At 41.6% G+C, this 12,291-nt stretch overlaps 1 protein-coding gene across 2 annotated transcripts in view; it reads right to left on the reverse strand.

Annotated features, from left to right (window-relative positions):
• TC2N (tandem C2 domains, nuclear) overlaps window positions 1-12,291 on the reverse strand; it is a 49,310-nt gene that overhangs the window by 6,719 nt on the left and 30,300 nt on the right. For both annotated transcript variants that reach the window (XM_043549350.1, XM_007055444.4), the window contains exons 5-10: window positions 11,065-11,156; window positions 9,754-9,829; window positions 7,257-7,357; window positions 5,880-5,996; window positions 2,353-2,544; window positions 167-281 (exon numbers count right to left, since the gene is read on the reverse strand). In XM_043549350.1, the coding sequence (XP_043405285.1) occupies window positions 167-281; window positions 2,353-2,544; window positions 5,880-5,996; window positions 7,257-7,357; window positions 9,754-9,829; window positions 11,065-11,156 (693 nt within the window). The remainder of the gene's footprint in view (window positions 1-166; window positions 282-2,352; window positions 2,545-5,879; window positions 5,997-7,256; window positions 7,358-9,753; window positions 9,830-11,064; window positions 11,157-12,291) is intronic.

Consider the following 12,291-nt stretch of genomic DNA (forward strand, 5'->3'; position numbering starts at 1 on the left):
AGTTTGACATCTATAGAAATGAATCTTGGCAATGGAAATCTACTGTGCTATGTAGTATTAGCTCGAGGTTTGTGGGGAATGCTATGAATTGCCAAGTCATTCAAGCAGTACTCTACCTGTTACAAATGCTTCTAGACAGGAGGTATGAGACAGCTGATGTACTTACTTAAAGAGAGCGGTGTGGATGAGCTTGGGAGGCTTTGGGCTTCAAGAATCTGTAACTGAATCCTGTTGTTTATTGCTTGAAAACAGGTTCCTATTTGAAGTTCTGCATTGCATACCTATAAAAAGAAGAATGTTGCTTTAATATCTGGATTAAGTTGCATATAAACTCATAAGTAAATGCATGTGTTTTATGTGGATATTGAAATAGAAACCAGATTTATTCCACAAGCACCCAAAATGTTCTTTGGTGACCCTTTCCTCATGCATTTCTGTATACTGAGGTATAGACAGAAAAATATCACTTTATTCCATAAATACTCTGACACTTACGCAATGTGTTTATGGATGACCAGAGGCTTTGGGGTTTTACTATGTAGAATTTATTTCTTCCATGAACAAACAGTGTAAATGTAATAAGATCTCTGAGTTTAACGAACACTACACAAATGAAATGCTCAGGACAAACTTTAAGACTTGTTGGAGTATCTTAGGAAGCTCTATAAAAATAATGCCTATGATTATACATTATTTGCAGTATCTCTCTCCCTATTTTGAATTATTAGGCTGGAACTTCATGAACACAATCTGGAAGCTGCCACAGAATTCCTCCTGAAATACAAACCTCAGGAGTTGGCTCTTTGTGGGGCTAATTGTGTTTAAGAGTTCATCTGACTCCTATCACTAATTTTTTAATGCTCTCTGATGTCACTCACACACAGAGGATTATCGATTCATGTGAAGAATGATGAGCATTTATGGTTATTCAATAATGATATCTACACAGGGCAAGTACCATTTACATTGGAACATTACAGATTTATTCAGATGCAGTTTGCTTCCAAATTCATTAATTCAAATTTGATTTATAGAAAACATTAGCATCTGGGCACATTTTCATGTCAAACATATTTAGGGGAAAATCCCACAATGAAAATTAAGATGATCCTGCTGTTATGACACAGAGTTCTGTAAGAACTGCCATACTGTGGGTTTCAGAGTAGCAGCCGTGTTAGTCTGTATCCGCAAAAAGAACAGGAGTACTTGTGGCACCTTAGAGACTAACAAATTTATTTGAGCATAAGCTTTCGTGGGCTACAGCCCACCTCATCAGATGCATAGAATGGAACATATAGTAAGAATACATATATTTTACACACACACACACACACACACACACACAGAACATGAAAAGGTTTGAATAGAGACTGGGAGTAGCTGGGTCATTACACATTGAATCTATTTCCCCATGTTAAGTATCCTCACACCTTCTTGTCAACTGTCTAACTGGGCCATCTTGACCATCACTACAAAAGTTTTTTTCTCCTGCTGATAATAGCTCATCTTAATTAGCCTCTTACTTTACTTTTCATGGTGTGTGTGTGTGTGTGTGTGTGTGTGTGTGTGTGTGTGTGTGTGTACGTACACACATATATTCTTACTATACATTCCATTCTATGCATCCAATGAAATGGGCTCTAGCCCACAAAAGCTTATAATAAATAAATGTGTTAGTCTCAAAGGTGCCACAAGTACTCCCATACTGTGGGTGTGACACTGCACTGGGCTTGGGAATAGGAAGTAAACAAACCCTTTATTGCATTTCTCAAAAGATAGCTTTACTGTAGTTTCTGATTTAATTGGTCCTATAAATTAACCCAGGTTTTATTATTCTTTCCTGTAACACTTAACAACCACCTGCTGTTTATTGCTAAGTTAACTGCCTGAATTATTGTATTCAAGCTGCATGCTCTGGAGCAAACACATTTACATGGTAAAAATATCAATAAAGAGCAAGTAATGCTACTTAGTACTTTTAATCCATAAGAATTCAGGCCCTGTCTACTTTGTGTGAACAATAAAGATCCAAGGGATGAGAATTTGTCATTGGTCAAAAATTTCCCCAGTTGCCACAGTGTGTGTTGTTCTGTGTAACACCTGGTTGCAGCCCTTCACCTCAGAAGCAGCTGAGTTTCAGGAGCTTAGTTATAAAAAGTGTACAGTTGTAAAGTCTTTTGGAATGAAATACAAAGTGAAGGAAGATATTAATTATAACACTCATATTTCTAGAATTAGCCTTATACTTGTGATTTTACTTTTCTTCCCATTAATTTTCAGCTCTCTTTCTAGTGTATGTGATAACACTAGCTACCATGGTATATGGTGTGTAACTGGTGATCAGTCACTTACTGAAACTTTGGAAGCAGGCATTATATCCAGCCAATGATCTGATTCCTGTGAATTGAGCTCTCGTAGTGGCAGGGCACACTCTCCAATTGTTTTCTTCCGGGGAGTCTGAGTTTGGATTTTAAACACTAGTCTTACAGTCTGCAGAATTTGCAATTTGATAGTAAACACAAAGGTTTCCATGAATTCAATGTCCTAGAAGAAAGGACACATATGTAATAGAAGAGTACAATCAAAACAATAAGGAGCCCTATACAGCATGAAACCCAGGAAAAAAAAAATTCTGAGTCCTACAAAAGGTGTAATTGGAGATATTCTTAGGCTGTGTCTTTATTACCTAAAGAGGTGTTCTTCTATAGCTAGATAACTAACATGGACTACCTATCTCATGTAAAATCCTAATGGAGACAACGCTCTGGATTTTTTACTGCAGTGTAACTAGGCAAGGTCAACTGCACATGAGAGACCAATCGTGTGATACACTGCAGTAAAAACTACATGCACCAAGTCTCACTGTAAAATTCTAGGAGACAATTAAAACTCCTTGGTTATCTCATCATAAAAAACACACCTTTTTTGGCAGTGAAGACAGAGCCTTACAAAGTTCTCAGTGAGGACATTCTCTGCCTGGTGCTGATTGGCTGTTTGCGCTAATCCCTCCCACCCCATCTCTCTCATTCTTTTCACTTCAGCCTCACTCCACCTGCCCTCCACACTCCCCTCTGCCCCACCTGTCTTTACCATCTCTGATGACTTTCTATATAGCTAATCCCCTCCTTACCAAGCCCCCAAAAGGAATTCAACAACAAAAGCAAACAAAGACATTGTGGCACCAACATGGATGTTTACAAACCATTCCTCTGCTTGTATGTTACACCTCTGACTCCTTCCAGGTGTCTGACCTCTCTTTTAGACTATGAATCCTTCAGGACAGGGACTACCTACTACTCTGCCTATCCAGTGCCCAGCACAGTGGGGTTCCATTCTCAGTTGGCCTCTAGATGGTACCACAACATATCATTATGCTCTCACAGAAGTCAGTAGGAGTTTGGGGATTGGCTTCCACAAAGTAGGCCCCTAACTTTAGGATTTCTAACCCCTTTGCACAAGCAAGGTGAGAGAAAGACAGGCCTAAATTCATGTAGCCCTTAAAGAGAAAAGGAACCCTCCTGACAGGTTGAAGTGGACGCTCGGTCATTAATCAGCCAGTAGGACCCCCACACTTGAGAAATGCAGAGTAAAATTTAAGGCACCAAATGATACAGTCCCCAATTCATATTTGTACAAAGAAGCAGGGAGAAGGGAACTCAGAAAAAGGGTTAAATTGCACATTTCTCCAGAAGGGTTGGGATGACTTAGATGTGTTGGGTAACATTTCAAACTATGCAACTTTCTCCCTTCATGCCCAATTTTAATAATCAAATGTCACCAAAGATAGTCATGGTGAGAGAGGCAAGCTTTTGAGCTTACACAAAGCTCTTCTTCAGGACTGGGGAAAGTTCTCAGATTGTCACAGCTACATATAAGGTGGACCAGATTGTTTAACATAAGTAGTTAACACAAATTTCAAGGGACCATTCCAGGTGAAGTAGCCCGTTTAAGGCACCAAATGGTAGTCCCCAGTTCAAGGCACCAAATGATAACACCTCCAATCATAAGGGAAAAAGGAAGGGGGTGGGAAAGAACCTGGCGTAGGGGGAGTTGCTAGTGGATTATAGGTTGTTGTAATAAGCCCTAAATCCAGTGTCTCTGTTCAGTTCATGATTTTTAGTGTCTAGCAGAGTTATGAATTTAAGTTCCATGGCTTGTCTTTTGAAAGTGGCGTGCAGATTTCCTTTGAGCTTGTCTCTCTCACCAACAGAAGTTGGTCCAATAAAATACTCCTGGGAGAATTCTGTGCCAAACAATTAAAAATTCTGCTCACAATATTTTAAAATTCTGCACATTTCATTTCTCAAACTAATGCAAAATAATCACGCCGGTTTCAATCATTTTGGTAATTTATTTAAACTACAATACAATGGATGGAGAATGGGAGGAAATCTCCAACCCCCCTTTGCCTACTAGTAATGTAGCTAGGTTTGACCCTTTACTTCTAAGCATTAGTCAACCAATATATGCAGCCACATGCTCAGTGTTACTTCACAGGCAACTGAAGAGCAAGTGAGGGCTAGGAAATGAAACTCAATTTATATTGGCTACTGACCATCTCCAGAAAGGTCAGCAGCAAACAGTTCATGGAGCACATTTTGATAGGAAATTTTTTCAGTACAAAAATTTAGACCAATTCTAATCACTAAAGCACCATAAGCATTTATAAGGCCACACTATCCTTTACAATAAGGCTCCTTTACACTACTCTGGCAATGTAAAGGAGCCTTAAAACTTTTACATCTGTTTTATACTCTGGGGGGAATTCACTAAGACAGGCTGCTACATTCTGCTCTGCCTGAGGGGATAGAGCCTGCCCCATGCCTACGTCCCCCACGCCTACCCCTCCCCTCAGAGTGTGCTGCAATAGCAAGCGAGAGGGACAGAATGTCTGTCTCTCTCTCACACACACACACCCCTGCCCGCCCTGCCTGCCTCCGCCTCCCCCGGTTGTGGTTTACGTCTCTACTGGCTGCTCTGGGCACCTGAACCGATATGCCTGCACTGCCGGGGAAGGGTGCATGACTACTGTTGTGGCTGCTCTTTCCTTTCCTGTCAGGGGTCATTTTTCTGCGTGGAAACAAAGAAATCTGCAGATAACATGAATTCTGCCTGTGTGCAGTGGCACAGAATTCTCCCAGGAGTAAATAAAAGCTATTACCTCACCCACCTTCTCTCTCTAATATCCTAGGACTGATACAACTATGACAACACTGCCTACAAAGATAATCATGTCTTGCCCCTTCACTTCCCCCCCCAATACTAGTTCATATTTTCCAAAGTGTACTGTTAATTGTCACATTTCAAGCCAAATTCTTGTTCTTTGTACAGAGGCAGAGTTAACAGGTTTGCATGGGGACCTGTGCAGAGATAGGGGTGAACTGAAACCTCCACTTTGCTCCCCAAGCCAGAGCCAACATGAGGAGAACCATGAGAGCCGTGTACACACTCCAAGGTAGTGTCTTAACTACTGGATATATGTAACAACTGCACCCATTGGCCACGTGCCTACACTTCTCCTGACCTCTCTTCTGAACTGCTGCAGAGAAAGGCACTGCAGATCAGTGCTCTATGGTTTAGTCCCCTGTCACTCGAACTCCATCTCCACGTTCGGAGCAGGAACAGGACCACAACAATTCTGCTGTTTTTCAGCATTTTCTACACCTGCAAAAAGCAGGTGGATGAAGAAGAGGAATGGCGAGGGAAACAAGATTTTCCCCTTTTTAACCTCTTAGAAGCCTGTAATGATAATGTCCTGACACTAAACAATTCTTATGGAAAACATGGTGCAAAGAAAATGAATGAAGTAGAAACAGGATCAAAATAATTTACATTTGCTGGGAAAAAAAAAATATTGATGTTTTTCTGCCACCACTTACATTGGAACCTTCTTTGGCTGAAGATTTGAACTGCACTGGCTTAGGCAGCATCAGAATTCCTTTGACAGAAATATAAGGATTTTCTCCACAACTAGAAGGCCAGCTCAGATCTTTGCACTACAGCATTGAAAACAAAGTCACTTTAGACAGCAAAAGCCCCTTGCTTTAGGCTAACACAGAAGCACACATTCTTGTTTATTGTATGGCATAAGGAAAAAGCTTCAGGATATATTTTTAAGGTAAATCAGAGCAAGTGTGATGTCCATGTTGCTTTAGAGTTTAATTTTTGAAGTATTTGATAATCAATTTCTGCAGCAAGGTAGAATAGCTATCCAGGAAACTTTAGTGAATTAATGATATGACATTACGATAGTAGTCGGTCAGGAAAATGCCCTTAAGGCAGTGTGTATTGTTCCATGCAAAGTTGCAGGGTCTGTGGCTATTCAAAATTCCACTATCGCAACACCATTCACAGTTCATGGAATTATATGAACACTTGCTGCACATGCAAATAGAAAAGCCACAAGAAGTTACATCCCAAAATATACCGGTGTTGTAGTTTTGCCACTGAAGTATTGGCAAATTAAACATTGCTTCACTGCATCTTATTTCAAGAGCAAAGCAATCACACAGGGCCTGATTCTGCCACTCTTGCACACTACCTTACTCCACAAGCAGTCATACTATCCAGAAGGACAAACCATGGCTAAGGCTACGTTTTAGATACAGGTATTTTTAGTAAAAGTCATGGGACAGGTCACGGGCAGTAAACAAAAATTCATGGCCCATGATCTGTCCATGACTTGTTATACACCTCTGACTAAATCTTGGGGGGTGGGGGCAGGGATGCCGTGGGTGCTCAGGATGGGGGCAGCCCATAGCCCGGGACCCCCTGCTGGTGCTGGGGTAGACAGGCTCTCTACCTGGCTCCTTGCAGCTCCTCAGAAGCGGCGACGTGTCCCTCCCTCAGCTCCTAGCTCTGTGCCCTGCCCCCACCCCAAGCGCTGGCTCTGCAGCTCCCATTGGCTGGGAACTGGAGTCACACCGGCCACTGCAGAAGTCACGGATGTCTGGGAAAGTCATGGAATCTGACTTCCATGACCTCCGTGACAAACTCACGGCCTTAACCATGGCAGAAAGAAGTCCATTAGTGATTAAAACAGTAAGAATCCAGGAGGAGATGACATCTTGAAAGAAGCAAGGAAAGGTGTATCACATTTAGGCCAAACTGAGGGTATGTTTTGATACTTCAGTTCTGAGATAGTTTTACAGAAGCAAAAGAGTCCAATCTAGCTGGGAGAACTGATGCCACAGATTACTAAGTACAATAAATTCTCCATTTGAGTCAGTTATACAAGCCCAGCAATATTCTCTTACATGCAAGATTGTGATCCAGATCTGTTCTGCAGAAGGAACATAACACAGTTTCACATTCATTCTTCCAAAGTCTCGTTCGTCACCTGATAATGTAATGGTATCTGGGGAAAAAGCCAACAAGTCTTTTTAAAAGCCTCGCAGTATCTTCCAGCCCATTCTGAAAAGCTGGGATGCTGTTCAGTTTTGTGACCTGCATATTTTAAAACTCTCAAACTGAGTTTGAAATATCTCAGCTCAGATTTTAAGGCCAGGAGGGACCAATAGATCTTCAATTTGACTCCCTGTATATTACAGGGCATTAAATGTCACCCATTTGCCCTATATTCAGCCTAATAATGTATATTTGATTAAAACATATCCTCCAGAAATGCAACTAGTATTGATTTCAAGCCATCAAGAGACAGGTTTCAGAGTAACAGCCGTGTTAGTCTGTATTCGTAAAAAGAAATGGAGTACTTGTGGCACCTTAGAGACTAACCAGTTTATTTGAGCATGAGCTTTCGTGAGCTACAGCTCACTTCATCGGATGCATAGCATATCGTGGAAACTGCAGAAGACATTATATACACACAGAGACCATGAAACAAAACTTCCTCCCACCCCACTCTCCTACTGGTAACAGCTTATCTAAAGTGATCATCAAGTAGAGCCATTTCCAGCACATATCCAGGTTTTCTCACCCTTCCCCCCCCCCCCCCCCCACACATACAAACTCATTCTCCTGCTGGTAATGTGGTAATAGCCCATCCCTCTTTGAAACCTCTCTTTATAATGTGTTATAAATTATAAAGAGAGGTTTCAAAGAGGGATGGGCTATTACCACATTACCAGCAGGAGAGTGAGTTTGTATGTGTGGGGGGGGGGGGGGGGGAGAAGGGTGAGAAAACCTGGATATGTGCTGGAAATGGCTCTACTTGATGATCACTTTAGATAAGCTGTTACCAGTAGGAGAGTGGGGTGGGAGGAAGTTTTGTTTCATGGTCTCTGTGTGTATATAATGTCTTCTGCAGTTTCCACGATATGCTATGCATCCGATGAAGTGAGCTGTAGCTCACGAAAGCTCATGCTCAAATAAACTGGTTAGTCTCTAAGGTGCCACAAGTACTCTTCATCAAGAGACAGACTCCACCACTTATCTTGGTAGTCTGTTCCAGTGGTTAATCACCTTCACTGTTAATTCTGTGCCTTATTTTGAATTTGAATTGGTCTGGCTTTGCTTTCAGCCATTTGTTCTTGTTATGCCTTTTTCTGCTCGACTAAAGAGACATTTACTAGCTGGTATTTTCTCCCCATGAATGTACTTTATACATAAAGGCTAAGATTTTGTCTCACATATTTTTAGTGAAAAAGTCATGGACAGGTCACGGGTAATAAAGACAAATTCATGGGAGCCCATGACCTGTTGGTGACTTTTACTGAAAATATCTGCGAAAAAATGGGGAGGGAGAAGGTTCCCGCACCCATCGCTACTGGGGCTCCCCACTGCCTGCAGTGGCCAGGGAGCGGCAGGGGGGGCACCCCAGCTGACAGCTCCAGCTCTACCACCCCATGACTGCAGTCATGGAGGTCTCTGGAAGTAACGGATTCTGTGACTTCTGCAACCTCTGTGACAAAATTGCAGCCTTACTTATACACTGTAATTAAGTCACCTCTCAATCTTTTACATAAACTAAACAAATTGGGCTCTAAGTATCTTACTACAAAGGCATTTTCTCCAATCCTCAAATCATTTCTGTGGCTCTTTTCTGCACCCTCTCCAGGTTTTCACCATCCTTTTTAAAAATGTTTACACCAGAACTGTATAGAGTATTCCACTATCAGTTTCAACAATAATAGTGGTATTGGATTGCAAGTTTCTCCATTACAAGAGGAGGAGAAAGGACCAGAGCTATTACCATGATACTTCCCTTTCCCCCTGCCCGCAACAGAGTTGACTAATATCCTAATTAACCGGCGAGTTAACTCAGGGTGGGATTTTTCAGAGCACTAAAACTTGTGCTCCTATCGGTAGATCTATACTGTAGATCACAGGGTGCGACTACAGCTTGAGCTGACATACCCGAGTTAGCTTTAATCTAGCTAGCTCAGATCCTGGAGCAGTGAAGCTGTGGCAACACATGCTTCAGCAGGGGCTGTACAAGCACGCCTGGACCTCTGGGTAATTACTCACAGGGCTAGCCCATGCTGAAGCTTGTGCTGCCACAGCTTTGCCAATTTAGCTAGCTTTAATCACACACGGTGCAATTACAGCATCTCCATACCTTGGATCACTAAGGTGCTCTTAAAAATCCCATGTTCAATCTCTTTCAATAGGAAAGCTGCAGATGGAGGACTGAGTAAAGTAGGCATCTTACACTTCAAGTTACAAACTACCCACCAATTGTTTTGCTCCTCGATACCACTCCATAAAAATCACTGTCTGCAGTAATACAGTAATATTTTAGATATCACTGTGTAAAGGAAGCTATTCCATTGCTGGTTACAAAACAATTATTACCCAGGCTCCTGTTACTGCCTTGCGAATCCTTCTTCGAGGAGGTACTACTGGGTACACTGGAGACTGAATCATATCTCTGCAAAGAAAATGCCTCTTTAGTGGTGAGTGTGACAAAGAGCCCAGCAAGTTCTGATCATAAAAGATGGGACACACTGATAATTGGGAGGATGTAAATTGAAGTTCTCTCATTCCTTACTAACCCCTTGAAGCTGGTAGTGCGGAATTCCTTGGAGGTGGGATTTAAACATAAAATGCATTCACAGTTGGCATTGATTTTTTTCCCCTACTGATGCATGAAGGTTTTTTCCCATTTGCATAAATGGGAATTAGTAAGATCTTTATTTCCTGCTGCACCAATGGAAAACTAACTCCTTATATCACCCCACTGTCCAGTTTTATACTTTGCAAGGGAAGTGCAAGACAGGGAACCACAGCTGCTTATACTTAGAATCATAGAATATCAGGGTTGGAAGGGACCTCAGGAGGTGATCTAGTCCAACCCCCTGCTCAAAGCAGGACCAATCTCCAACTAAATCATCCCAGCCTGACCTTAAAAACCTCTAAGGAAGGAGAATCCACCACCTCCCGAGGTAACGCATTCCAGTGCTTCACCACCCTCCTAGCGAAAAAGTTTTTCGTAATATCCAACCTAAATCTCCCCCCACTGCAACTTGAGACCATTGCTTCTTGTTCTGTCATCTGCCACCACTGAGAACAGCCTAGATTTATCTCTTTGGAACCCCCTTTAAGGTAGTTGAAAGCCACTATCAAATCCCCCCTCATTCTTCTCTTCTGCAGAAGAAATAATCCCAGTTCCCTCAGCCTCTCCTCAAATCATGTGCTCCAGCCCCCTAATCATTTTTGTTGCCCTCCGCTGGACTCTTTCCAATTTTTCCACATTCTTCTTGTAGTGTGGGGCCCAAAACTGGACACAGTACTCCAGATGAGGCCTCACCAATGCCAAATAGAGGGGAATGATCATATCCCTCGATCTGCTGGCAATGCTCCTACTTATACAGCCCAAAATGCTGTTTGCCTTCTTGGCAACAAGGGCACGCCGTTGACTCATATCCAGCTTCTCGTCTGATAACCAACTGACTCAAGTTTCCCAACTATACTGTGGGGGAGAAGGGAGGGATTAGGAAAAAACCTAGTGAAATTATTTACTATTTTGAACTTTTTCCTCAAGCTCTTCCACTGCACATCAGAACGGCCCTTAAAATGTTTACTCTTGAACTGTGATGGTATCAGGCACAGGTACACAAAAGAAAATGAGTGCTGGGTATAGCCTAAGTTATTAAAAGAACTCACCTGGATGACACGATGGGGTGGATTTGTGAGATCAAACAGGGAATGGCTTAAACCAGGTGATCCAGGAAGCGTGCTACTCCTTAAATCACAAACTGAAACAGAAAGGGACAAACATATTCACTTTGAACAGCAGGAATAACATTAACATTTTTATTGGCAGGAAAAGAAAAGAGGAGAAAGTAGTTCTTAGTAAATGCCAGATTCAAAGCCAAGTTAATCAGATGTTTGTCCATCCCTAAACTTGCTTCTTTCACCCAGTCTTGAGCCAAACAATTACGGGTTTGAAAACACTCGTAACAATTTAGGTGCATGTGGATGTTCTGCATAGTAGAGCGCGCACACTCCAGAGCCAATCCCAAATCACGGCAATTTTTAATATATTAACTACAGGGTTACACATTGTAACTGCAAAGGGCATGAAAAATAACTTTCATAGTGATATTAATTACAGCATAAAATACACTTTGCTACAAAACAAAGTCTAGGTTAGTGACAGCTCATACCTGGAGAAGGAAAAAAAACGTGTCTGTGGCTTTTGCTGAACAAGTTAATATAACCCTTAAGAGATAGTTCATTAAAAGTGCCTAGGGGGTGGGAGGAATCATGAAAAATTGCAGTGATGTTTCCATTTTGAAAAGTTAAGACCCAGCTCCCTTTCATTTTTAAAAAGCAGCATTTTTACCAAAAAGGGGTACTGCAAATGGAGTTTTGACTGAAAGAGTCAGTGATTTATGAATTTTGTTTTGGGGAGGAAAAAAGAGCCCATTGCTGGATGAGAAAGCTTTTCATTTGAAAAAACGATGCCCAGCTCTATTTATAACTTAAGAATAAATCACTAAGAAAGAGACATAAGGAAATGAAAATTTCCAGAAGTTTTTTCAGCTTTTATTGTACTATTAAATTCAAGAAGCCATTAGGTGCTCTGCAAATCCAGTCAGGCTACATGCACAAGTGTGCATAGTTCACACTGTAAGCAATAAGGAAGTGCAAGAGTTAAGGTTTCAGCAGCAAAGTTGACTCTACTGCATTGCACACATCCTGCAAATTTTAAAACATCAAACAGCAATATACAGAACTACATATATAACCAGAAAAAGGGAAATGATAGATGCCTTAGAAATACTTATGTGCCAAATACCAAACTGACTTCCCCTTCTGCCTCCTTATTTCTTCCTGCCATTAAGGAGAAGAGAGAAGTGCATGAAGTAGCATTGCTTATGGAATGCC

The sequence above is a fragment of the Chelonia mydas genome, chromosome 6 (assembly GCF_015237465.2).
Source record: "Chelonia mydas isolate rCheMyd1 chromosome 6, rCheMyd1.pri.v2, whole genome shotgun sequence".
NCBI lineage: Eukaryota > Metazoa > Chordata > Testudines > Cheloniidae > Chelonia > Chelonia mydas.